Source organism: Zosterops lateralis (genome assembly GCF_965231275.1).
Source record: "Zosterops lateralis genome assembly, chromosome: 32".
Lineage (NCBI taxonomy): Eukaryota > Metazoa > Chordata > Aves > Passeriformes > Zosteropidae > Zosterops > Zosterops lateralis.
In genome coordinates, this window is record NC_139792.1 from 3,254,167 (window position 1) to 3,282,046 (window position 27,880).

Below are 27,880 nucleotides of genomic sequence, written 5' to 3' on the forward strand. Positions count from 1 at the left end.
TTTTGAGACTTTTGTGTTTTATTTCCTCTCAAGGCCACCTGGTCTGTGGTTTGGCAGTTATTGATGGCCAAAGGGTCGGTGGTGGATTCCTCCTGGCCCTTTGTGTGTTATTTGCCTGGGGTTTTTTTCAATGTTATCTTATCATCCAGACATTTTTAGCCAACATTTTTCTTTGAATTAACATTAGCCATTTCACTATTGTCAGTCAGTTACAGAAATACAGGCATCAGTCATTATTTCCCAACCATAGTCACTTCTGCAAAGATAATTAGCACATTTTAATTTTTTAATAAGAATATAGTCTATTAAATAGTATATCTATGTTGTTGTTTATATTTGTATTTGTATTTGTATTTAGATTTAGATTTAGATTTATGATTATTGTCTTTATACTATATATTTATAGTTTTATAACTCTATTTCAATATTTTGCAATACCATAAACTATAATACATCTATCACACTGAAATATGCAATCTCCACAGGGATTAGGGTATTAACTGCTAAAGGGTGACAAATTAGACTATATCAAAAGCAGTTTAAAAGAGATTACAAACTGCACTGTGTCAAAATAATTTGCAAAAGCGAGGATATAAGTGTGAAAACCAAGAACTACACAGATATTTCTAACAGGTCTCCTGGTCTAACAGAACACCAGGACTGTGCTAAATGAGCAGATTGAAGGAATTACAAGGATGCATGCTAGGAGTACTGAGGACACATGAAAGGCTGTCTTTGTTTGAAAGACAGGGATCTGCTGGGGAGGGGCAGGGCCTCCCTAGAAATGGAGAATTCAAACCCCCTCCCTCCAAATGATTATAATTTAGAAAAGGAAATGGGGCTTTCAGGCAGTGGGATGAGGTTAAGAAGCACAGTTCTTTACTAGTATATATAACAAGGCAAACAAACAACAACAACTGCAGCATTAATAGCAAACACAACCAGGAACCTTGGGAGGCATTGTTTCACAAAGCCCGGGGCAGTCCAATCTCTCGGGACCCTGAGAGCACCAGGCTGGAAGAGTGGAAAAAATCCCGGGCTGGTGGATGGGATCAGAAGCTGTGCAGTGGCAGCTGGAATGGCAGGGATGTCCCAGCAGGGCAGGGCAGTGTGGGGTCACAGAGCAGCAAAAAGCCTCAAGGCAGCGCCGAAGAAACGGCAGCAGCGGGATGGGGCTGGGCCAGCAGGGCAGGGGGAGACGAGCTCAGAATTCCTGGGCACATGAGCAGGGGTTGGCAGATTTCACAGGACTGCACTTTGGTGGTGGCAGCAAACTCCTCCCACAGCAAGCAGCAGCCTGGCTGTCCTCTCCCCAACACCGAGGGAAGAGAGAGAAGCTGCCCCCAGCCCTGTCCTTTTTCCTGCCCCAAAACTCACGTTATCTCCCCCTCCTGACTCTTGGCCACCTCTATATTTTGGTCAAGCAACCATAATCACTCAGTACTTAGTCTCCCAGCAACTTATGGAGAAAAAAATCAGTAAATAAGAAAGGATCAAAGTGAACCTCCAATTATCTCCAACTCCTACTTCAGGGAACTTGGGCTCTGTTTTGGTTTGAATAGACAGGGATCTGCCAAGGAAGACTGGAGTCTCCCTTGGAATGTAAGCCCCCTCTCCTCCTTTTCAAATTATTGCAAATTTGCAATTAAAGGGGTGTTAGGCAAAGATTTTGGGGATAGGTATAGCAGTTCTTTACTAGGGATATTAAAAATACAAATGTTGTAGTACAAAAGAATAAGCAAACAAACAAACAAGGAATCTCAGAATACAAAAAAAACCAAAACAACCTAAAACTTGAGCAAGTCAGAAATACAACCTGACTCCCTGTTAGTCGGGACTTTGGAAACAGTCCAAAGTCAGCCCTCCTGGAGTGGCAGAGGTGTCCTGTTGGAAGCAGAGATGGTCCTGTGGAGCCAGGGGTCCTGAAGTGGGTCCAGACTTCCTTTGGGAGTCTCATGGGAACACCAGAGTGCCTGGTGACACTTGTGGCTCTTTTTTATCTCGGTAGAAATGGTTTGCCTTCTGCTCTGTGGTAGAGCATCTCACAAAAGGGTGATGAAATGTGTCATGCCATTGCTGAGCTTTAATGGTGCATTAACAGAAGATATTTTCATGGGGGTAGTGAAAGACTGAGCAGAGATAAGAGATAATACCCCACCCGTCTTTTAACAGCTGGCTTGTTATCAGAGAAGGCAGTTACCCCCTCCCTTCTGGAGTTACAACAGATAAGATAAAACCTCCCCAACCGAGCTTTTGGGCATGTCTTTGTTTTTGGTCAAGCACTCTTTAAGTATCCAACACAGTCTCCTTGGTAACTTACGGGGAAAAAATTCTTTAAAGTAAAATAGCATCAAACCTAAACCCTAACGAGCAGCCAGCCTGGCTCAGGGCACCAGCCTGCACTTCCTCACTTTGGAATTCTGCAGTGGCTTTGACTTGCCTGATTGTCCTTGGGAGATATTCTTCTCTTTAATGCTTCATTGCCATGACTATCTGTGCATGCACTGAAGAGAAATGAACTCAGTTTCTGGGGAAATGAGCAGCTGCAAGTTGAGGGTGTGAATTTTAGATGGTTGATAACTGGGTCTTGCAGGGCCTTGGGGCTGGCCATGGATTTCCCAGCAAAGGCTGCAAAGACGCTGGAACAGACTTGTCTCTGGATTTCTCAGTCCCTGTGGATTGGTTTTCAAAACCTGGGGATGGATTGCTGAAAGTCTCTAGGTACTTGCTGAACTCCAGGAGTTTTACCAGAGCAGACTTTCTTGGTTGATTTTCCAACCTATACTCTGAATTTTGAATTTGAACCATTCAAGAGCATAAAATTGATTTAAGTTGGTTTTTATTTCTTCCCATGTCAGTAAAGTTTTTGACCTTTGAGAACTTTCTCAGTTTTCTGCCGGGGCATATGCTTGTCTCTGATGATTTTGCAGTTTTCTTCTTCAATACTGTTTTCATTACATGACTTTTATCAGTATTTTATCAGTATCAAACACCTGAACAGTGTATTTCAGATGAATTATCACAGCCATAATCAGTCTCAAAGATTTTCCAGATTATCTGGAGGGAATATAGGTACAATCAAGGTGTCAAATACCACAGTCACTTAGAGCTTGATCTCTCAAAGTCCTCATCAGCATTTTTTACACAGTATTCTTTTCCATCTCCTTTCATGTAAGAAAGGTCTTATTCCTGCCATCACGCTGTCCCACAATTAAAACCCCACAGCTCTGTTTAGTACCTGTAGGTAGTTGAATTGCAACTGTTTCCTTTGAAAGCAGGTACGTGCTCGGGCTGCAGCCCTTGAAAGAATTCCTGATTGCAACATAATTTTGTGTGTCACAGGAGGTTACTGCTGCTGGGAGGCTCTGTGCTGATCTTTTGGAGAAGATAAATAATATTGAAGGATAAATCAAATGGAAAGCTCAGACAACAGAGTCATTGAAAGTTTTACAGGTCTTAGTTTTGTCAGTTTTCCCTTCCTTTAATTTTTTAAAAAGTAATTGTATTTTAAAGTGAAAGTCTGTTTTTCAGCAAAAATTTATTTGGAAGTTTAGTGGGCCATTCATTCACCCCAAATCTGGTACCAGTTCATTTGATTCCATGATGATTCAGAAAATTTACAGTCATTCCTCTTGAACTTTTTCTTACCTCTTATCTTATGTTTTTCTTATCAGTGGTAGTGCTGACAAATTTAAAGGCTATGGTTTCAGCAGAAAAACGCCTTTTTATAGATCATCAGATTATTTTCATTGTGGGACAGAGGTATTAGTTGGAAATAGATTCTCTTAGGGAAGGTAAGATTTTCTATTTTGAGGAGATGTGTTCAAAGAGATTAATGGAAATATTTGACCCATTTATCTCCATCTGATTTTAGGGGGAAGATGTGCAGGCTCTGAAGAGCAGCATTTGATGGCCTCAAGTTGGGGAACTCCAAACCCAAGGTGTCTGTTTGGGAAAACGTTGATTTCTGTAGAGCAGGTACTAAAGTTGGGGCCAGAGCTGGGAAGTGTGGCTCCCAGCCCAGAGCCATCATCTCCATAAAACCACTCCTCCAAAGTCCTGGCATATTTTGGGATAGCCTGCAGCTCAACAGTGAAAATCAAAGTCTTGTATAAAGAACAGAGAGGGAAAAGGGTAAAAAATGTCAGAAGAAAGTAATTTGCATATCTTGGGAGCAGAGAAATCATTTCAGTGAGCCATCTCTGGCAGAGAGTTTTGGAAAACGAACCCAGAATATTAAATTCCCTGCAGGGAAAAAGCCAACTCCATGCCCAGGCCATGATATTTATCAAAAGCAAGTCTGTGACTGCAGGAACTCTCCTGCACAGAGGAATCCTGCAGGGCCAGCTGCTCTCCGGAAGGAGCCTGTGAGCTCCATCAGCCTTTTTGTCAAGCAGGGCCCAAGTCCCAAGTGTAGCAAGTGATTGAAAGATCCTGCCCAAGCCCTGCCCAGGTGACCCAAGGTGAAGTGGGGGGAGACCCCAGAGCCTTTTGGGGACACCTGGGACACACCTGGGAGCCCCTGAAATCCCTTTGGGAGACCCCAGACTCTTTCAGGGACACTTGGGAACCCCCGGACTCATTTGGGGAGCCCCAGGACCCCCTGGGACACCCCCAAAACTCTCTTGGGACCCACCCAAACTCCTTTAGGCCCCCCTTGGGACACCCCCAGACCCATTTGGGGAACCTCCTGGGGGCCCCAGACCTTTATGGGGACACGTGGGTACCCCCAGGTTTCTCCTGGTATCCCCCCAGACCCATTTGGGACACCCTTGACACCCCAGACCCATTGGGGGCGCCTGAGACTCCTCCACACCCATTTGAGGAGCACTTTGGGACCCCCCAAACTCCTCAGAGACCCCTTGGGACACCCCAAGACCCATTTCAGACTCCTCTGAGACCCCAGACCCATTTGAGGTCTCCCAAAAACTCTCTGGAACCCTTTGGGACCCTGTCCCAGACCCATGTGGGGACACCTGGGACACACCTGGAGCCCCAGACCCATTTGGGGACCCCCAGAGACCCTCAGACCCACTTGAAGATGCTCCAGGACCCACCTGGGACACCCCCAGACCCATTTGGTAACCTTTAGAACGCCCCAAAATGCCCCGGGGACACCATCCAGGCCCATTTCTGCCCCTCCCTTTCTCCACCCTCCCAGATCCCCCTGGGTAACTTAGGGGATATTTTCAGGTTATTTTGGAGATATTTTGGAGTAAATTTAAGGAATGTTTTGGGGTAATTTTGGCAATATTCTGGGACCATTTCTAGCTAATTTTGGCCTATTTCTGAGGTAATTTTTCTGAGATTTTGAGGATAATTTGGGGTAATTATGGGGATGTTTTGGGGTAATTTGGGGTTAATCTTGGTGTAGTTTTTTGGATATTTTGGGGTAATTTTGGGGATGTTTTGGTGATATTTTGGGCTAATTCTCGTGTGATTTTGTGGTAGTTTTGGGGGATGTTTTGTGGTAAAATTGGGGTAGTATTGGCTTTTTGAGAGTACACATTTTGATGATATTTTGTGGTAATTTTTGTGTAATTTTGTGGATATTTTGTGGTAATTTGGAGACAGGTGAGAGAAAATTCCCCAGGAATTTTCCAAAAAAATTCCCAAAAATCTGCGGGGGAGGTTGCCTAAAATGTCCCTGAAATATTAAAAAAAAAATTCCAAAAAATGTGTGGGGAATGTTTCTCTAATCCCCCAAACCCATCTCTGTGTGATCAGCCTGTGCTCAGCACCCGGCCCCAGCAGTGTCCCAGTGCCAGCCTCTGTGGCATCGGTGCCCACAAGGGGTTTCCATGGCAATGGCCAGGCCAGGTGACCCAGGGGTGGTGTCCCAGGGAGGGCTGCCATGGAAACAGTGGCCAGCCCTGACCCTTTCTGTCTGCCTGAGCTGCCTTTGGCCCTGGCAATGGCGTTTGCTGCTGGTCCCGCGGCGCCTGAGCAGCCAGCGCGGCACAGGGCAGGTGGCCATGGCACAGCCCCCAGCAAGGGATCCCCTCTGCCTCTGGGCACTGACACCAGCCCTGAGCAAGGGGCCCAGGCAGTGGGCTCAGGGCAGTGCCCGTGGCCACAGCCCCTTGCCATGGCCCAGGCCAGCTTGGCATGATGATCCACCCTCACTCCTGGCCCAGGCCAGCCCTGCACTGCCCTTCCCCACTGCCTGTCTGCACACAAGCACTTCCAGGCCTCTCTGCATTTCCCTTCCCTCACTCTGGGCTCACTCACACACCTCCCAACAACCCACCTGCAGCCTGGAGCTGCAAGGAGTTCAAAGCTTGTCTGGCCTTCAGGAGTTAGTCTAATTCTGCCTTCAGCCAACTCTGGATTTGTGTTTATTGCAGAATTTCCTGTGTGTCTAAATAATTCCTTGCATGGTTCCACCTTGGGGAAGAGGAACCTCCTTGGTGGCACCTTGGGCTTGGCACACACTTGAGGAGATTGTCTGAAATTTAGCAGCTTTAGATTGCTACATAGAGGAAGAAACCCCTCTGAGCACAGCCAGTTCTGCAAGCAAAGCAGGTCCCAGGTGAGTGAGGAGAGACAGGATGGGGTTGAGGAATGTGGAGCAAGGTTGTCCACACTTGGTCAGAGCTCAAGGCACAGCTTCTCTGAGCAGGCCAGACCTCCTTGTGAGAGTCCCTGGATCAATATCAGTCACTGAATGCTGCAATCACCTCTTCTCTAAAGAGAACAGGAATACAATACATCGTTTCAAATAGAAATGTGTATTTCTTAGAAGCCCTTGGAAACTTTTCTCCATAACTGCAGTAGGAAACCTTCCTAATGAACTGCACCAGACCAGAGGGAAATCAAGGCACAGCCATGGTTTGTCAGGACTTGCTTGATCCTAATGAGCCCCGTGGTGCATTTGGTGCTGAGCCCTGGAACCTCAGGGCCTGAGAGGAGATTGCACAAACCTTTCCAGGAGTCAAAGTCAGAAGAAGGACCCAAAGTGTCTGGAAGCATTCATGGGTCCCACTGAGGTCCATCCCAACACAGGCTGCTCATGGAGTCCTTGGAGGAGAGAATTGGAAGCCAGGATTGCACAAAAGCCTCTCAGAGACTCAGTGTGGGAAGGAACATCCAAAGTACCTTAAACACTTTGAGTATCTCAAAGCATTAATGAGCCCCACTGAGTGTCAATGCAAAGCTCCCAAGGGACTCATTAAAGCAGATAATTGGAGGCCAATTATCACACACAGCACTCAGATTCAGTGTCAAAAAGTAGTTCCTTAATAAACTTTGAGTACTGTGAAGTGCTAATGAGCCCCACTGAGTGTTGTTACTGACTCAGAATCCCAAGGGACTTTTTAAAGTAGATAATTGGGGCCATGATTGCACAAACCTCTCATAGAGTCAGTTTTAAAAGGGAAACTCCAAGTTCCTTAAAATAACTAAAGTATCTTGAAGCATTAATGAGCCCCACTGAGTGTCATTACTGACAAAGCCTCTCAAGGGACTAATTACAGCAGATAATTGGATTGCACAACCTCTCAGAGATTCCAAGGCAAAAGCAAAACCCAAAGTCCATTGGAAAACCTGTCACCGCTGCCTGCAGTTCTCTGCTCTGCCTGGGGCCTGGGGACACTTTCTCTCTCCTGTCCCTCAGTGGGACCCATTAAAACTTCCAGAAACTTTGGAGTTGGATTCTGACTTGGAGTTCTGGAGCGGTTTCATCATCTCCCTCTGATGTTAGGGCCTCATCACCAAGCCCCAAGAGGGTCATTAAAGTCCTTGTGCTGTGTCTGTGCTGCTGAGCTGGGCCGGGCTCCAGGCACAGAGGCAGCTCCTAGCAACCAAGAAGAGCTTAAAACCACATTTCTCTTGATGAGCAGCTCTTCTCCCAGCCCAGCAGGGCTGGGGCACTGCCTTCAGCCACCCCGGGCACAGCACACAGGCACAGAGAGCTTCAATCACTCAGGGCTGGGAAGGGGCTGACAAGTGCCTGGGGGAGAATCACTCCCAGCCCTTGGCACAGGAACCTCTGGCTGCAGGACAATGCAGCTGCAGCTCCTGCAGTCCTCTCCTAAAGCTGGAACATGCCAATGCCTACAGACTCTGTGAGTACATTCTCTGCTTCTCTCCTGTGTAGAGCAGCCAGGGGTGCCCAGGGCTGTCCTGCAGAGCAGGGTCCTGCAGCCCAGGGCACTGTGCTGGGGCAGGGACTCTGCTGCCTGCCAGGGACAGCTCTCAGCTGTTGGAGTCCAGGGCATCCCTCTGGGTGCCCTGGAAAGCCACAGATCTTTGTAGAGAGGCCTGGGACCCGAGAAAGAGGGTCTAGGGTCTGTGCAGGGAGGTTTGCCTGGCACAGAGCCCAGAAAGACACAGCCTTTGATTTTGGTCCATGAGAAAAACATCCATCAGAGAGAAGAATTGCAAGTCACAAATGTGTTACTGAGAGTAGTGTAGTTATCACTGTGGAGAAGATTTTGTAGTTTTGGGATTTTTAGAATGTAGATGCAAGGGGACAAGATGGAGGAATCTGGGTGGAATCCTTGGTTCTTCTTCTTCTCCCTTGGCATCCATCTTCTGCAGTGATGTGGGCACAGACTAGTATCAGTGGATTGGGTCAAACTAGAAATGACTCTGTTAGTATAGGTGATAGGCATTGGTATGAAATGGTAAATAATAACCATATAGTTATCTGTATAAAGGCAGAGCGACCTCCCATCACAGGGAGAGTCACATCGTGTCCAGGCTGCTGTGAACATCTTGGCTGGACACAGAGAACTGTAAGATAAGAACTAATAAAAACGTGAGAAACCAAGAAAACCAAGACGTTGAGACTCCTCATCATTCTTGTGCCGAAAACCGAGCACCAAGCTCGGCACAGAACACAGAGACACAGAGTCAGACAGCAGACCCTAAATACTTCAGAGGTCAAAAGGGAAAATCACTCCCTTTGTGCCCACATGAACCACCAGCCAGCCTTGGAATCTCGGGTGAGAAACAACCAGATTAAAACCCTAAGACTCAGCCAGCCCTGGGAGCTGCTCCCAGCGCTGGGGGACAAGATCTGAGTGGAAGGACACAGCCGGATAGGCTTGGAAGTGTTCTCCCTGTATGGTGAGGATACTGAATTGTTCAGGATGGCTACCAACATGACATTTAACTGCAGAACATTTCCAAGTACGTTATTCAGGCAGCACAGCAAGGCAGGGGCTGCAAAAACAGGGAAGTCCTGCATTTTATTCTACTGCTTTAGATACCCTAGATGGGAAATTGCACATAGACATTCATCACTCAGTTCAGGGTTAGAAAAAAACCCACAATTTTCTCTCAGACCTTACTAAACCAGGCAGTGACAGAAATCAGCACAGGGCCCCTTGCAGGCACCACCAGAATCACTTTTCCAGCCTCCTCAGGGTTGCTCTGAGGTTGCCATCAGAGCCTGCAGAGCCAGAGCTGCCCCTGGGCAATTCCTGAGCTGGGAGGGCTCTGCAGGGCAGAGCTGAGCCCCCAGGGCTGGGCTGGGCTCTGGCAGCACTGGCAGGGCCCAGCCCTGGGCACAGGGAAGCAGCTGCAGGCAGGGACAGCTCCAGGCAGCAGAGCCCTGGGCAGGCAGTGGGGGGAAAGTGCCACCAAGCTGGGCTGGGATATTCAAAGTCCTCTCCAAACTGAACTATTCCATGATTACTCTTTTTACAGATCCCCATGCCAAGACACAACAAATGTCCAACAGCACCTCCATCAGCCACTTCCTCCTGCTGGCATTGGCAGACACGAGGCAGCTGCAGCTCCTGCACTTCTGCCTCTTCCTGGGCATCTCCCTGGCTGCCCTCCTGGCCAACGGCCTCGTCATCAGCGCCGCAGCCTGCGGCCACCACCTGCACAGCCCCATGTTCTTCTTCCTGCTCCACCTGGCCCTCAGTGACCTGGGCTCCATCTGCACCACTGTCCCCAAAGCCATGCACAATTCCCTCTGGGACACCAGGAACATCTCCTACACAGCATGTGTTGCTCAAGTCTTTTTCTTTCTATTCTTTATCGTAGCAGAGTTTTCCCTCCTGACCATCATGTGCTACGACCGCTACGTGTCCATCTGCAAACCCCTGCACTACGGGACCCTCCTGGGCAGCAGAGCTTGTGCCCACATGGCAGCAGCTGCCTGGGCCAGTGCCTTTTTCTATTCACTGCTGCACACAGCCAATACATTTTCCCTGCCCCTGTGCAAGGGCAATGCCTTGGGCCAGTTCTTCTGTGAAATTCCACACATCCTCAAGCTCTCATGCTCCAAATCCTATCTCAGGGAATTTGGGCTCATTGCAGTTAGTTGCTGTATAGCATTTGGCTGTTTTGTGTTCATTGTTTTCTCCTATGTGCAGATCTTCAGGGCCATGCTGAGGATCCCCTCTGAGCAGGGACGGCACAAAGCCTTTTCCACCTGCCTCCCTCACCTGGCCGTGGTCTCCCTTTTTCTCAGCACTGTCCTGTTTGCCTACCTGAAGCCCTCCTCCATCTCCTCCCCATCCCTTGATCTGGTAGTTTCAGTTCTGTACTCGGTGGTGCCTCCAGCCCTGAACCCTCTCATCTACAGCCTGAGGAACCAGGAGCTCAAGGCTGCAGTGCGGAGACTGATGACTGGATGGTTTCAGAAACATTAAACTGCTGGCCAATTTCTGCAAATCACGTGTAATAAAAGTCGCCTTTGATAATTGTTGTTGGTTGCATTTTGGTGGATCTCTTTCCTTGTTTTACTTAATAATTCTTATCCATAAAGAAATGTCACTGTTTGTGCCATTTCTCATTTAGTTTCTCTTCACCTTCCCTGTGGCCAAAAACCGTGTCAATGAGGGGCTGCACTCTTGGTGGCTTTAAAGGAACTCAAAGAACTCCCAGCCAAGTTTTCTGCAGAGATGCCCCTTTTGTTCCCTTCTCTGCAGCTGCAGCAGCAATGTCTGTGTGCAGAGCTGGGGGCAGATCAGGGCTGGCACAGCAGCTGTGCCCAGGAGCAGCAGCCCTTGGTGCTGCCAGTGCTGCTGCCGTGGCCTTGCCCCACTGCCCTCCTGGCCCTGGTGTTGCTGTAGGGCCTGAGGGCTCTCGGGGCCGGGCACAGGGCTGGGGGTGGCAGTGCCGGGGCTGCAGCAGGGACAGGCCATGGGCACTGCTGGGGCAGCGCTGACGCCTCAGGGCAGGGCCTGGGGGCTCCAGGCTCCTTGCCCAGGCTCTCTCCAGAAGACGCCCAGGCCAATGCTCAGCACAGAAAAGCCCCGGGAGCAGTCCCAGGCTGGCCCTGGGCAGGCTGGGGGCAAACAGCAGGGCTGGGGCTCTGCAAGGGCCCTGGGGGAGACGGGAAGGAGCAGCAGAGCAGGGGCTGATCCATCCCCACTGCGCTGGACACCCCAGGGCAGCGTCCCAGAGCGTCCTCTTGCACCTGCCAACAACATCCCCCCTGGGCAGCCCTGGCCTGTCCCCCAGCTCACACGGGGGCCGCATCCTTGCAGGCACAGACACGGCAGCACTGCCTCAGGAGCCCCTGTTTGCACTGCCCAGAGCAGGCCTCAGCACCCCCATGCTCTTGGTGTGGGGAGATGAACCTGAGGGAGCACAAATGCCATCAGCCCCTGGGGCCAGGAAGGGCTGGGCCACAGCAGGGAAACCACTCAGCTTTGGCGTGGCCTTTCAAGTCACACAGAGAGTTTGTTCCCATCAGCTCTGAGTTTCCTGTGCCACTGCAGACGTTTTTGCTCAGAGCCAGGGCTGCCTGGCAGCCACCCCCAAACTGCCCTGAGCATTTCCTTTATTTCACCTTGGCTTTCTTTACACTTCCTGCTACAAATTTCTTCCTCTTGCCCACCCCTGTTCCCTCCCCTGCAAACAGCCCATCCCTGGTTGCCCTTTCCTCTCTGGCCCCACTCCCCATTGCAGTTCTGAGTTGGCACCATGGGAACATCCCTTGGGGAGCAGGATCATCCTCCAAGTACTTCAGGAATTGTCTGCAGGCTCCTGCAGTGCCTGGGGCTGCTCCCTTGCCAGAGGCACCCCAGGCCAGGGGGGCACATCTGGGCTGCTGTGTCTGGCTGTGGGGCTCCTGTTGTGGGCCATGAGGAGGAGCTGCAGAGGCTCTGCAGGACTGACAGGATGGGCTTTGGGGCTCTCAGGAGAAGCTGAGGGACCTGGGCTGCTGCACCTTCTGAAGAGGAGGCCCAGGCCTCATCCTGACACTGCTGCAAGGCTGCTTTCAGAGAATCACACAATCAGCAAGGCTGGAAATGACCTTGGACATCATCAAGTCCAAGCTGTGCCCTGACACTGCCTTGTCTCCCCTGAGCCTCCTCTTGTCTAGGAGAAACAAGCCCAGCTTCCTCAGCTGCTCCTCACAGGACTTGTGTTCCAGAGCCCTCCCCAGCCTTGTTCCCTTCTCTGGACACGCTCCAGCCCCTCCCTGTTGTTCCTAAATTGGGGGGCCCAGAACTGGACACAGCACTGGAGGTGCTGCCTCAAGCAGTGCCCAGCACAGGGGAAGAATCTGTGCCCTGCTCCTGCTGGCCACACTGTTCCTGATCCATAGGAGTGCCAGGGCTTGGATGAGGGACATGGTGGGCAGGGCCTGGGGACAAAGTCGAATTTCTGTCAGCCATGAAGGGTGTCTTGGGTTTTCTAACAAAAAAAACCCGAAACAAACTCCCACCAACCAACCAAAGAAACCACAAACAAACAAACAAAAACCCCAACAACAAGAAAAAAACCCCAACCAAACAACAACTACAAAAAAACCCCACAAACAAACAAACCCACCAATTCCCCCCCACCAAAAAAAAAAAAAAAAAAAAAATCCAAAAATCGCCCAAAAAAAACAAGCCAAAACTTTTCATTCTATTCTATCTTTTGAAACCGTTCTGGGGAGGTGTTTTTTGTTTATCTGTTGTATCTCCAGGAGGGAGGGTGCAAGTGCCTTTCTGATAACAAGCCAGCTGTTAAAACCGGGTGGGGCATTGATTCTCATCTCTGTTCACCCTCCCATTACCTCCATGGGGATCTCTTCTGTTAATGGGCCATTACAGCTCAGCAATGACAGTTAAAAAATATTTGGGGGATATTTTTCAGATATTTTGGTAACTGTGTATGGATATTTGGGAATAGTTTGGGAATGTTCTTGGGGATATTTTGGGGATATTTTGAGAAGATTCTGGAAATATTTTAGGAACATTTCAGAGACATTTTAGAAACATTCTTTAAATATTTTGGGGGGAATTAGGATTATTTGGGGGATTTTTTAATGAAGTTGTCGGCATATTTTAGGGACATTTTGGGAATGTTTTGGGAACATTTGGGAGATATTCCAGGGATATTTGGGGGATGTTATGAGAAGATTTTGGGAATATTTTGGGAATATTTCAGGGACCTTTCAGAAGCAGTCCACGCACATTATTGGGAATTTTTGGGGAATGTTTCAAGGACATTTTAGAAACACTCAATGAACACTTCTGGGAATTTCTGGGAACATTCCAATCGATTTCAGAAACACTCCGTGCACATATTTGGGAATATTTTTGGGGAACGTTTCAGGGGATTTTAAAAATATGCCATGCACATTTTTGGGAATATTCTGGGGACATCTTGGAGGTTTATAGAAACATTCCCCACACATTTTTTGGAATTCTTTTGGAATATTTCAGGGACATTTTAGGCACTCTCTCCGTGGATTTTTGGGAATTTTTCGGTAACATTCCCGGGGAATTTTTCTCTCACCTGTCTCCAAATTACCCCAAAAATATCCACAAAATTACACAAAAAATATCACAAAATATCCCCAAAATATGTACTCTCTAAAAGCCAAAATTACCCCAAATTTACCAAAAAACATCCCCAAAATTTTCACCAGAATTATTCCAAAATATCTTGAAAATATCCTCACAATTACCCCAAAATATCCAAAAAAATTACATCGAGACTAACCCCAAATTACCCCAAAATATCCCCAAAATTACCCCAAATTATCCCTAAAATCTCAGTAAAATTACATCAGAATTAGATCAAAATTAGCTCAAAATATTGCCAAAAGTATCCCAAAATATTCCTCAAATGTACTCCAAAACATCTCCGAACTAACCTCAAAATATCCCCTAAGTTACCCAGGGGTGTCTGGGAGAGGGGAGAAAGGGAGGAGGAGGGGAAGAAATGGGTCTGGGGTGGCCCAGGGGGGTCCTGGAGAATCCCCAAATTGTTTAGAGGTCTCTGGGGGTCCCCAAATGGGTTTGGGACTCCCAAGTGTGTCCCAGGTGTCCCCACATGGGTCTGGGACCGGGTCCCAAGGGGTTCCAGAAAGATTTTGGGAGTCTCCAAATGTCTCTGGGGAGTCCCAAATGGGTCTGGGGGTGTCCTAAAAAGGGCCTAGAGAGGTTGGGGGGGGGGGGGGGTTGGGGGGGGCCAATGGGGTTTTGGGGGGATTCCAGGTGTGTCTTGGGGCTCCCCAAATGGGTCCAGGGGTTCCAATGTGTCCCCAAAAGAGTCTGGGGTCTCCCAGAAGGATTTCAGGGGGTCCCAGGCATGTCCCAGGTGTCCCCAAAAGGCTCTGGGGTCTCCCCCCACTTCACCTTGGGTCACCTGGGCAGGGGCTTGGGCAGGATCTTTCAATCACTTGCTACACTTGGGACTTGGCCCCTGCTTGACAAAAAGGCTGATGGAGCTCACAGGCTCCTTCCGGAGAGCAGCTGGCCCTGCAGAATTCCTCTGTGCAGGAGAGTTCCTGCAGTCACAGACTTGCTTTTGATAAATATCATGGCCTGGGCATGGAGTTGGCTTTTTCCCTGCAGGGAATTTAATATTCTGGGTTCATTTTCCAAAACTCTCTGTCAGAGATGGCTCACTGCAATGATTTCTCTGCTCCCAAGACATGCAAATTACTTTCTTTTGACATTTTTTTACCCTTTTCCCTCTCTGTTCTTTATACAAGGCTTTGGTTTTCACTGTTCAGGTGCAGGCTATCCCAAAATATGCCAGGACTTTGGAGGAGTGGTTTTATGGAGATGATGGCTCTGGGCTGGGAGCCACACTTCCCAGCTCTGGCCTCAACTTTAGTACCTGCTCTACAGAAATCAACGTTTTCCCAAACAGACACCTTGGGTTTGGAGTTCCCCAACTTGAGGCCATCAAATGCTGCTCTTCAGAGCCTGCACATCTTCCCCCTAAAATCAGATGGAGATAAATGGGTCAAATATTTCCATGAATCTCTTTGAACACATCACCTCAAAACAGAAAATCTTACTTTCCCTAAGAGAATCTATTTCCTGCTAATACCTCTTTCCCACAATGAAAATAATCTGATGATCTATAAAAAGGGTTTTTTTGTCCAAAGCATAGCCCTTTAAATTTTGTCGGCACTACCACTGATAAGAAAAAGATAAGAGATAAGAAAGAGTTCAAAAGGAATAACTGTAAATTTTCTGAGTAATCATGAAGTCAAAGGAACTGGTTGCAGATTTGGGCTGAAGGAGTGGCCAGCTAAACTTCCAAATAATTTTTTGCTGAAATAAAGACTTCAAATTTAAAATAAAATTATTTAAAAAGAAAAACTAAGCGAAAGGAAAACTGACAAAATTTATGATCTGTAAAACTTTAAATGACTCTCTTGTCTGAGCTTTCCATTGGATTTATCCTTTAAGCTTTTTTTTCCAAAGGATCAGCACAGAGCCTCCCAGCAGCAGTAACCTCCTGTGACACACAAAATTATGTTGCAATCAGGAATTCTTTCAAGGGCTGCAGCCCAAGCACGTCCGTGGTTTCAAAGGAAACAGTGCAATTCAACTACCTACAGGTCCTAAACAGAGCTGTGGGGTTTTAATTGTGGGACAGCGTGATGGCAGGAATAAGACCTTTCTTACATGAAAGGAGATGGAAAAGAATACTGTTTAAAAAATGCTGATGAGGACTTTGAGAGATCAAGCTCGAAGTGACTGTGGTGTTTGAAACTTTGATCAGAGCTATATCCTCTTTAGATAATCTGGAAAATCTTTGAGGCTGATTATGGGCTGTGATATATTCATCTGAAATACACTGTTCAGATGTTTAGCATTGATAAAATACTGATAAAAGTCATGTAATGAAAACAGTATTGAAGAAGAAAACTGCAAAATCATCAGAGACAAACATATGCCCCTGCAGAAGACTGGCAAATTTCTCAAAGGTCAAAAACTTTACTGACATGGGAAGAAATAAAAACCAACTTAAATCAATTTTATGCTCTTGAATGGTTCAAATTCAAAATTCAGAGTATAGGTTGGAAAATCAACCAAGAAAGTCTGCTCTGGTAAAACTCCTGGAGTTCAGCAAGTACCTAGAGACTTTCAGCAATCCATCCCCAGGTTTTGAAAACCAATCCACAGGGACTGAGAAATCCAGAGACAAGTCTGTTCCAGTGTCTTTGCAGCCTTTGCTGAGAAATCCATGGCCAGCCCCAAGGCCCTGCAAGACCCAGTTATCAACCATCTAAAATTCACACCCTCAACTTGCAGCTGCTCATTTCCCCAGAAACTGAGTTCATTTCTCTTCAGTGCATGCACAGATAGTCATGGCAATGAAGCATTAAAGAGAAGAATATCTCCCAAGGATAGTCAGACAAGTCAAAGCCACTGCAGAACTCCAAAGTGAGGAAGTGCAGGCTGGTGCCCTGAGCCAGGCTGGCTGCTTGTTGGGGGTTAGGTTTGCTCCTTTTTTACTTTAAAGAATTTTTTCCCCATAAATTACCAAGGAGACTAAGAGTTGGATATATAAAAAGTACTTGACCAAAACCAAAGAGATGGCCAAAAGCTCGGTTGGGGAGGGTTTATCTTATCTGTTGTAACTCCAGAAGGGAGAGGGTAACTGCCTTCCCTGATAAGAAGCCAGCTGTTAAAAACCGGGTGGGGTATTATCTCTTATCTCTGCTCAGTCTTTCACTACCCCCATGAAAATATCTTCTGTTAATGCACCATTAAAGCTCAGCAATGGCATGACACATTTCATCACCCTATTGTGAGATGCTCTACCACAGAAGGCAAACCATTTCTACCGAGATAAAAAAGAGCCACAGGTGTCATCAGGCACTCCAGGGTTTCCACATGACTCCCAAAGGAAGTCTGGACCCACTTCAGGACCCTTGGCTGTCGTCCCTGAATTTCTTGCTTTCAAGTGTTTGAGTCTTTGCAGAAGCTTCTCACGCTGCTTCATGTAAACAATATTATATTCTTAGAATTTATCTCTATGTTTTGCATTCTTTTTCTCTTAGAGAGAACTTGACTGATGGTCATATTGACCAATGGAGTCAGGAGGTTGTAACCTCCTTGGGCCAATCTTGGCCCTCTGTACAAAATGTATATAAGCCTTTGGAGTCAGATAATAAAGAGCTTTCCATGTTTCACCAAGCTGCTGCCTGCTGTCCTCTGTGAAGGTCCGCCACCACGTCCCAACGTGTTGCCACTCTAAAGGCAGGGGTAACACCTGGCTCCACAGGACCATCTCTGCTTCCAACAGGACACCTCTGCCACTCCAGGAGGGCTGACTTTGGACTGTTTCCAACGCCCTGACTAACAGGGTGTCAGGTTGTATTTCTGACTGTCAAGTTTTAGGTTGTTTTGTTTTGGTTTTGTTTGTTTGTTTTCTGAGATTCCTTGTTTGTTTGCTTATTCTTTTGTACTACAACATTTGTATGTTTAATATCCCTAGTAAAGAACTACTATACCTATCCCCAAAATCTTCGCCTAACAGCCCTTTAATTGCAAATTTACAATAATTTGAAAAAGGAGAGAGGGGGCTTACATTCCAAGGGAGACTCCAGTCTTCCTTGGCAGATCCCTGTCTATTCCAACCAAAACAGAGCCCAAGTTCCCTGAAGTAGGAGTTGGAGCAGGAGAGTGTTGGAGGTTTGCTTTGATCCTTTTTTATTTACTGATTTTTTCTTCATAAGTTGCTGGGAGACTAAGTACTGAGTGATTCTGGGTGCTTGACCAAAATATAGAGGTGGCCAAAAGTCAGGAGGGGGAGATAACGTGAGTTTTGGGGCAGGAAAAAGGACAGGGCTGGGGGCAGCTTCTCTCTCCTGCTCTCGGTGTCGGGGAGAGGACAGCCAGGCTGCTGCTTGCTGTGGGAGGAGTTTGCTGCCACCACCAAAGTGCAGTCCTGTGAAATCTGCCAACCCCTGCTCATGTGCCCAGGAATTCTGAGCTCGTCTCCCCCTGCCCTGCTGGCCCGGCCACATCCCGCTGCCGCCGTTTCTTCGGCGCTGCCTTGAGGCTTTTTGCTGCTCTGTGACCCCACACTGCCCTGCCCTGCTGGGACATCCCTGCCATTCCAGCTGCCACTGCACAGCTTCTGATCCCATCCACCAGCCCGGGATTTTTTCCACTCTTCCAGCTTGGTGCTCTCAGGGTCCCAAGAGATTCGACTGCCCTGGGCTATGTGAAACAATGCCTCCCAAGGTTCCTGGTTGTGTTTGCTATTAATGCTGCAGTTGTTTGTTTGCCTTGTTATATATACTAGTAAAGAACTGTTCTTCTTAACCTCATCCCTCTGCCTGAAAGCCCCTTTCCTTTTCTAAATTATAAGAATTTGGAGGAAGGGGGTTTGAATTCTCCATTTCTAGGGAGGCCCTGCCCCTCCCCAGCAGATCCCTGTCTTTCAAACGAAGACAGCCTTCCATGTGTCCTCAGTACTCCTAGCATGCATCCTTGTAATTCCTTCAATCTGCTCATTTAGCACAGTCCTGGTGTTCTGTTAGACCAGGAGACCTGTTAGAAATAACTGTGTAGTTCTTGGCTTTCAAACCTATATCTTGGCTTTTGCAATATATTTTGACACAGTACAGTTTGTAAGCCCTTTTAAACTGCTTTTGATATAGTCTAATTTGTCACCCTTTAGCAGTTAATACCCTAATCCCTGTGGAGATTGCATATTTCAGTGTGATAAATGTATTATAGTTTATGGTATTGCAAAATACTGAAATAGAGTTATAAAACTAAAATATATATAATATAAAGATCATAACCATAAATATAAATATAAATATAAACAATAATATAAAATATACTATTTAATAGACTATATAAATACTAAAAAATTAAATTTGCTAATTACCTTTGCAGAAGTTACTTTTGTAGGGACATAATGACTGATGCCTATATTTCTGTAACTGACTGACAATAGTGAAATGGCTAATGTTGATTCAAAGAAAAACGTTGGCTAAAAATGTCTGGATGATAAGATAACATTGAAAAAAAACCCAGGCAAATAAAACAGGAAGAGCCAGGAGGAATCCACCACCAACCCTTTGGCCATCAATAACTGCCAAACCACAGACCAGGTGGCCTTGAGAGGAAATAAAACACAAAAGTCTCAAAATCACATCTGCATTATGGCACACATTTTGGGAAGATGAGGTCAGGGGTCAAACTAAGCTAAAGAATTCCCAGAAAATGTGCACACAAAGGAATGTTAAAATGTGTATAGTCTTCATGAATATGCATTTGACCAATAGTCTTGGGTTGCAATGCAAGATGGAACCAAAATTATTTTATTCAATTCCCATCTGTGAAAACCAGGTGGGGCAGTGTTCTTTATCTCTCCCCCAACCCATCCTCCCTCCAGGGGCTTATCTTGTGTTAATGGGCCATTGATGTTCACTGCATGACTGATAAAATAACATCATCCCATTGTGAGATGCTCCTCCCACAGGGAGGAGCCAAGCATTCCTACCTGGATATAATCTTACATTCACCACACCAGAAGCAGCCTGTTTCCACTGGATTCCCAGAGGAGCACCAGACCCATCTGCAACTCCACTGGACCTTCAGAGGAAAACTACACCCTTCTACAAGGTCATTGCTTCAAGAAAACCACATCTGTCACTGCAGGAGGACTGCAGCCACAAACACCCTGACTAACTGGGTGTCAGGTTGTATTCTGACTCTGTTGGTTTTTTTTGTTTTACTACTGCATTGTAAGTTAAATTTTTAGCTTTTTTATTTAGTCTACGATGAAGAGGAAGATGCCCCGGGACAGCCAGGCAGGTGAGGAGGAAGTCAGTGTCCCTTTCCCCCTCTCTCCTGCTCCATCTCCCAGCCCAGCACGGCCCCCGGCTGCAGGACAGCCCTGCTGCCAACACTGTCCTGCTGGGGATGGACTGGGGGGTTGTCCTTCCCCTTCCCTCTGGCACAGAGGCAAATCCCATCCTCTCCTTGTCCTTCCTCCCCCAGATAAGAATCTGAGGATGGAGACCAGGGAGGACAAATCCCCAGAGCAGAACCGTGTGGAAGAGGCTGTTTTGAGTGGCTCCACTGTGCAAGAATCCAATGGGGAAGAAAACCCACGAAGATCCTGCAGGACGAGGGGCTCCAAACACATCCCAGGGGCCTCTGAGGCGGAAAGACCCACCCTGAGCCGGGAAGGTGGACAGAGCTTCAGCCAGGGCTCTGAGCTGGTCCATGAGCAGCTTCATGATGGGGAGAAGCCCCACAAGTGCTTGGAGTGTGGGAAGAGCTTCAGCCAGAGAGACCACCTGATCAGACACCAGAGGATCCACACTGGGGGGAGGCCCCATGAGTGTCCCCAGTGTGGGAAGAGGTTTCAGACCACCTCCACTCTCCTCAGGCACGAGCAGATTCACACTGATGAGAGGCCCTTCCGCTGCCCCGACTGCAGGAAGGGCTTCAAGCACAACTCCACCCTCGTCACCCACTGGTGCATCCACACTGGGGAGAGGCCCCACGAGTGCGGGGAATGTGGGATGAGCTTCAGCAGAAACTCCTACCTGATCAGCCACCAGAGGATCCACACCAGGGAAAAGCCCTACCAGTGTGAGCAATGTGGGAAGAGCTTCAGACAACGCTCCCACTTGATCCACCACCAGAACACCCACGCTGAGGAAAGGCCATACAAGTGTGGGGAATGTGGGAAGGGCTTCAACCAAAGGTCCCTGCTGATCAGACACCAAATGAGCCACACTGGGGAGAGGCCCTATGAGTGTCATGAGTGTGGGAAGAGGTTTAAGACCAGCTCAGATCTCCTCCTGCACCAGCGGATTCACACCAATGAGAGGCCCTTCCGCTGCCCCGACTGCAGGAAGGGCTTCAAGCGAAACTCCACCCTCGTCACCCACCGGCGCATCCACACTGGGGAGAGGCCCCATGAGTGTCCCCAGTGTGGGAAGAGCTTCACCCAGCGCTCTCACTTGACCAAACACCAACAGAAGCACCAGAAAGGGAAGCCCTGAGAGTGCCCCGACTGTGGGAAGAGCTTCGCGCTCTGCTCCAACTCCATCCCCCATTGGAGGACCCACATTGGGCAGAGCCCTACTGACCCACATTCACTGTAATCTCCTTTGGGAAGACACTGGGCTGGTCGTCTTTTTGCTTGGTTTTCCTAATACTCTTTTGATTAATTTTCATTCCTTTAAAATAGACAAAATTTGGGTAAAAATCAATAAACTCATAAAAGGCATCTATAGCCTCACTTTTTACTAGTGTTTCCAGGGAATCTGGGATTCAGGGAGTTACTTGGGAGCATTTGGTGGTTTGGGGGGTATGTGGTGTAGTTTTCTCCATGTCTTTGCATTCAAAGAGACGAGAGGGTTCAATCTGTCACCTCAAAACTACTCAATGCCAGTGAAAACCACTCAATCCCACCCCAAAATTACTTCCAAAATTGATTCCACAGTCACTCAGGGTGGAATGTGATTGGAAGGGGATTGGGTGAAGTGGGATGCAAATCAGGAGGGATGAGGTGAGCATTGGGTGGGGCAGGATGGGTGGGAGGGGGTTTTGGAGGTGTGAAATGGGGGAAATAGGGCTTGGGAAGGGGGTCTTGATGTCCAGCAGGGGTGGGATGAGTTGGTGTTGGGACTGGGGAGGTGGGGTGTGGTCTGGGTTGAGACAGGCCAAGTTTGGGAGGGATGAAAAGAGGGGAGCCAATTACTGAGTGAGTTTTTGGATATTTCACATTCCTGAAGATATTTTGGAGTATCCTATGTTTCTGAGGCACTTGTGGGGCAGTCCTCAACTCTTTGGAGGGGTTTCCTGAGAGCAGCACCCTGCAGCCCCATTGCCAGGGGTGGTTGCCTTGGGCACCAGCTCAGAGCTGCAGCCACAGTCCCTTGCCTCGGTGCTGGAGAGCAGAGAAATGATGAATGGCCCCAGACATCTCCAGGGTGTGTTTGGGGGCTGGGGCAAGTTCTGTGTAGGTGGGACGGTCACTGCCCCAGCCACAACCACTGCAGCCTCTGCTCCAGCCCCAAAGTGGCTGCCAAGCCCCTGGCACCCCAAAAACCCCACCTGTGAGAGGGACCAGAGCAGGTGAGGCTGTGATACGGGTGTGACACTGACACGTCCCACGGCCCCGGAGCTCCCAGCAGCTGAGATGGTGCTGGATCCAAGGGCCACTGTGGATCTCTCTCTCCCTCTCTCTCTTTTTCTGACTTCCTCTTCTCAAAATCTGGAGAACTTGGACAGGTCAGAGTTTGCTCAGTCAGTGCTTTGTGAAGTGATTTACTGTAATTCCATGTTGCTTTAACATTTCCCATGTAGCTCATTCTCTGAAATTTGCAAGTTAAAAGTTTGTTCTGCAACCTCCTGAGAAGTTTGGTGTTTTCTCCCGTGTGCCCTCTGGGGGGATCAAGGTACGTCAAGTCCCTTTCCAACAGCGGCCGAGCCAGCTTGGGGCACAGCAGCAGGAACTGCAGTGCTGAGCAAGGCCTGCCTTGGCTGGAGGGAGCAGAAAGGCCAAGCCCTGAGCCCAGGCCTGGCACAGCAGGGCCTGTCCCTCCCGGGTGCCTCGGGGCTCTTTGTGGGGCACTGGGATGGCAGGGGCAGCAAGGACAAATGTCATCAAACTGCAAGCCCTGCCAGCCTCCTCAGGGAGGGGCCAGGGAGGAGCAAAGTGCAGGCCCTGAAAGGAAAGTTCCTCCTGTGGGGCCTCCAGAGGTGCTGCCAGAGCCCAGGGGACAAAGGCCTGGGTGCCTGTGGCCCTGCCAGCCCTGCCCAGCCCTTGGCCATGTGTCCTGCAGGCTGTGCCCCCTGTGCGTGCTGCTGCTGTGCCCTGGCAGGCTGCACACGCCCATCTCGCTGTCCCCCCCAGCATTTCCCAGCCCAGCATTTCTGTGCCCTCCCTGGGCTCCCTGCACCCAGCGCTGCCGGCTCCTGGCACACAGAGCCAGGCCAGGAGCCCACCCTGCCAAGGGCCTTTGGAGCAGCCTGCTGCCTGCCATGGCTCCTGACCTCAGCAGCTGCTCCTGGGATGCTTCCATGGAACCCGAGCACAGCAAAGCTGCTGGGCATTGGCCCTGCTCAGGCTCACACACTGTCAGGGCACATTCCCTGCCTGTAGGATTGGTGCCTGACCCAAGCCCTGCACTTATGGCTCCAGCATTGCTTTCCAACAAGAACAGGGGAAGGCAAACTGTGTGTAGCTCATGGTATTTTACAGTGTCTAAAACTGGCTAAGCCATTGGTCTTAGAGGTGAGATCCATTTGGAATGAGTAGGATGGAGAAGTAGTGCAACATAAGAAAGGGGAGAATAGAAACAAATAGAGAAAACATCTTGGATTGTTTTTTTTAATTTTCATTTCACTTCTGGAAAGCCTTTTCAGGTTTCCAGGAATCTTCTTCACAGTCTTGTCTGCTCTTGTCAAGAACCTTCCCTGGAGAACAAGGTCAAACTTCTGTCACAAGATGTGCCACCAACTGCAGCTTCTCTTGGCTTTCTACACTGTGTGTGCAGCACAACTCTTGCAGCAAAGCAGGTCAAATGTTTGGAGAACTTTAGAGCTTCTTCTTTTTTCCCTGAGGACTGGGGAGTTGTGCCATTTTTAAGGTTGTCATTGTTACTGTTCAACCCTAAGGAAACATGCCAGGGTACCAGGAGTTGTTAGAGAATACAAGCCCGGCTGAATGAGAGAAAGAATCTCCAGAGGCTGCAGCCAGGAGTGGAGAGCTGTGTGATAATCATTCCAATATGCCCAATGACATCTTGATAGTGATCTAGAGGGTGAAAATGTGCTGACAGTGTTTTTTTGTGTTAAGTTTAGATGACTCTATGTGTCATGCATTCATCTAAATCAAGAGCACAATCAGTTCATGAAAAGCACCAGAACAAGCTCAACCACTCTGAGGAGATGATTGAAAGAATCTGAAAAGGAGAAATGCAATAGAAAATGACTAGGTGAAGTTGGTCTGGAAGAAGGGTCATCTTTTCTAATAATTTCTCAGCCATTCCCTCTGCTGTTTTCTTTCTGAAAAGGCCATTTTAATCCCAGATGCCTAATGAAACGAGAAGCCTGAGCTTGTGGAAGTGCCTGAAAGATGCCCTGTTCCTCTGCAGGGACACTCCGGCTGAAACAGGAGCCTGAGCCCTGTCTTGGGAAGGCTCCTGGGAGCTGGAATTGGTGCCGTGCTGGGAGAGGAGGAGCAGGGGGAGAAGGATGGGCGCTGCTGTGTGGCAGGAGCAGGAGGTTTGGGCCGCAGGACATTCCGCCTGCGCCGCTGCCCCGCAATGGGCGGCCGTGCCCGGGGCTCTGGGCCTGGCCCCGCCTGCGCTGAGCTCCCGACACTGCGGGAGCTGCCCGGGCTGGGCTCAGGTTCCCGCTGGCCCTGGGCAGCAGGCTGGGCTCCAGCTGGGATCAGCAGCAGCTGCAAATACCTCTGCCCATCTCCACTTGCTGCTGCTGCTGCTCGGAGGAAGCAATGAAGGGAGTCGAGGAGTTCTGGTTTCTCTTTCTCCTGGTCAATTTTTTTCATTGTATTTGACACTGCAGAGGCAATTTCTGTGATGGCCTCTGCCAGTTGATTCTATTTCAGCAGCAGCAGCAGCAACAGGGCTGTGTTTGAGTGCTGCAAATGTGGCCTGTGTGGCTTTAATTCTCCTCAACTTTGTGCTTGTTAGGGACTTGTAAACATTTGGAGATCTGCTACTCATGATGCCAGAGTTTCCTATCATAAAAGCACCTCTAGGTGGCACTGATCAAAAAAGGCATTTGCAGTTTTACTGATAAAATTCAAGTGGCAACCAGAAGAGGGGCAAGAGCAGCCATGATCTACAATTGCCAAGGCAAAGGCAGCAGCACGTCCTGCTGTCACCTCAGGGGGAGGAAAACAGTGCTGAAAACAGCGCTGGAAGCCGATCCTTTCTTTCTCTGCAGGCTGGGTCAGGGCAGCACAGGCGGGCCCTGAGCAATCAGGGCTGTTGGTGGGTGATTGTTGCTCTAGTGCCGAATTGAGGTGGACAAAGGCCTTGGAAGGCGAGGCAGGAGCAGGTGGGAAGGGGCCAGCGCTACTGCTGCTCCTGCCCGGGAGCCCCGGCTGGGCCGGGCCGGCACCCGCTGCGCTGCGGCTCCTGCTGCTGCCAGAGCCGGGCGGGACTCGGGGACAGGGAATGGACACGGGGGGACACCAAAGGCCTGCGGGGCTGCGGGGATGTTGGCGCTGGGGCCAGCGCCAGCACAGAGCTTCAGCCGCAATGAACCCAGAGGGAAAGGCTGGGGAAAGGCTCCATTGCAGCCTTTCTTTCCTCAGGGCTGTGAAGGGACCGAAATGAAAGGAGAACAAGCAGGGCCCGACCCCTCCTCCTTTGGGAGGAGCCCCATGCCTGGGGCTGTGAGGGGCCATGAGGGGCCATGAGGGGCCAGGAGAGGTTCTGTGGGGCCATGAAGGGCTGTGAGGGGCCATGAGGAGCCTCAGCCCTGGCAGGAGGGGGGTCCCACCATGTCCCCAGGGCAGGGCAGCCCTGAGGGGCCGCCAGTGCAGACGTGGCAGCAGAGCGGGCTTGGGGCACCTCCGGGAGGGGATCAGACCCTTCCCCAGCTCCAAACCACACCAAACCCACCATTAACAGGATTTTCCATCTTTAGAATCCACTGGCTACTCAGAGTTGACTGTACAGTTTAATCTTGGTGGGAAAAGCAAGGGAATTTTCCCAGTGAGTGACATCCAGCCACGCTTAATAATGTCTAAGATTTAGAAGTCTTACCAATGAAAAGTAATACTAATAAATAATAAGAACAACAAGAAATAACCCCCCAAATCCCAACACCCAGCACCACACCAAATTGACAAACCTCGTTTTTCTTTACCATCACAATGTTCATGAAAACAAAATCCTATAAACTTTCTCCACCTCACATCTTCCCCACCAGATAAATGAGGCCATTTGCAGTGTTTAATACATGTCACAATTGAGGAGTGGAGGGAAGAACAGGGAGACACTACCAATTTCCATGTCAAACCCAGCAGGCCAACTCCAAAGTGGAGAGAATAAAATGGAATGGGGACAGGGGCTGGTCAGATGTTCCTCTAAAGGATCCCAAATTCACCTCCAAGTGAACAGGAGGGGAAAATAAATCCCTATAAACCACCATGTGTGTGTTCAGGGACTCAGCTGTGAGGAGCTGGACATGGACAGAGGCATCTGGAACAGTTCTGTCTTCAGGCTGAGCTCTCCAGCCCTGCCCTGAAGTCAATCAAGTGCTTTCCCAGAGGATTCCATGGTTGCCAACCACCCCTCCAGATGTGCCTCACAGGAGCACAGAACCACTGTCAAGGTCACCAGAGGAGAAAAAATTACAAGGGCTGCACAATTGACAAGAGCTCTGTTTAAAAACCCAGAATATAAAAATCAGTTGAACTCTGAAGCCCAGCTGTGGGCCCTGGAATCCAAAGGAAAACTGGAAAGGCTTTTCACAAGGACTGACACTGAAGAGCTAACAGATGAATGTGTGGCATTTTGAGGGGCTTCCAATTTTCTACGTTTTTCCTTCAACTGTTGAACTTGACTTTATCTTTGCCTCCTCTTGCTCCAAAGGAGCCTCACTGCACCAGCCAGGAAGGCAAAGCTCATTCCTGGCCCTGGCTGGTGCTGTCCCTGCAGCATTTCCATCCCTCCTGGGGCCTCTTCCCTCAGGGTCCCCAGCAGCAGCTGCTGGAGCAGCACATGGAAGCTGCAGATGGAAGTGCTGCCCTTCCCAGGCTGAATTTACAAAAGGATCCTGCTGACAGGAACCCCAAGATTCCCTCCCAGGGCCCCTTCTCCCAGCCCTTTTGTGGCTCCTGGGGGAGCTGGGAGTGCTGCAGCCCTGTGGGCAGAGGGGCAGAGAGCCGGGCTGCTCCACAGCCTGGGGACATCCTTTAAATAATAAAGCAACTGAAAAATCTTTCCAGGGTTTGAGCAGCTTCAGCTCAGAAACATGTTTTTGTTTGTAAAAATAGATTAGTACTAAAGTAATAAATGAAATAGATTTTATTTGTAATTCAGATGTGTTTCATCCTTTTCCAAGATTCTGGTCCCTTCTTCCAGGGTCATGTCCTTTACTCACTCGCTTTCTAATAGTTAGAAGGGAGTTAAGTACGCAGGAGAACTCAACAGCTCCTGTTTCAAGGGGAAGCAGCCACCACTGCAGGGAACCTGAATTGCCCCCAGGCACGTGTGTGCATTTGAAGGGTGAGCAGGTGCTGGGACAGAGATCTCACACAACTTCTAAGGCTGTGAGAAACCCACAAGTGGCAAAGTATCATTGTGGGTCAACTCCTGCTGAAATTCCATTCCCCCACAGCCTCAAAATGGGCAGGCAGGGCTGGACTCTGGCAGGATTCAGTTTTGAGTGCCTTGTGCTCCCTGGCATGGAAGTGATCATATGAACTCTGGTACTGATGGATTGGGGTATGGCTGCTGAAGGAGGAGGGGGAATCTCTGGAGACAGGAAAGTCTCTTCTTCTCCTTTCTCCCTGCAGAACACCCTCTTCAAAGAGCAATGCCTGTGCTGGGTTTACATGGGACCCCTTCCCTCAGCCCAGGGTCTGACCGACTGTGTGCTCTGCAGGAGCCAAACCCAGAGGGGTCCCAATATCAGCCTTGCCTTTCACTGCCCACCTCCCCCTTACCTCGCCTTGCAGACCCATCCCGTGCCTTGCCTCTCTT

The 27,880-nt window shown here is 49.0% G+C and overlaps 1 protein-coding gene across 1 annotated transcript; it reads left to right on the forward strand.

Moving 5' to 3' along the window:
* Positions 1–9,677: 9,677 nt before the first annotated feature.
* Positions 9,678–10,610, forward strand: LOC310921073 (olfactory receptor 14J1-like; the record flags this gene model as incomplete). Its single annotated transcript, XM_083881175.1, has 1 exon — positions 9,678–10,610. One exon carries the CDS (start codon positions 9,678–9,680, stop codon positions 10,608–10,610), a length of 933 nt encoding a protein of 310 aa, XP_083737301.1.
* Positions 10,611–27,880: the final 17,270 nt, after the last annotated feature.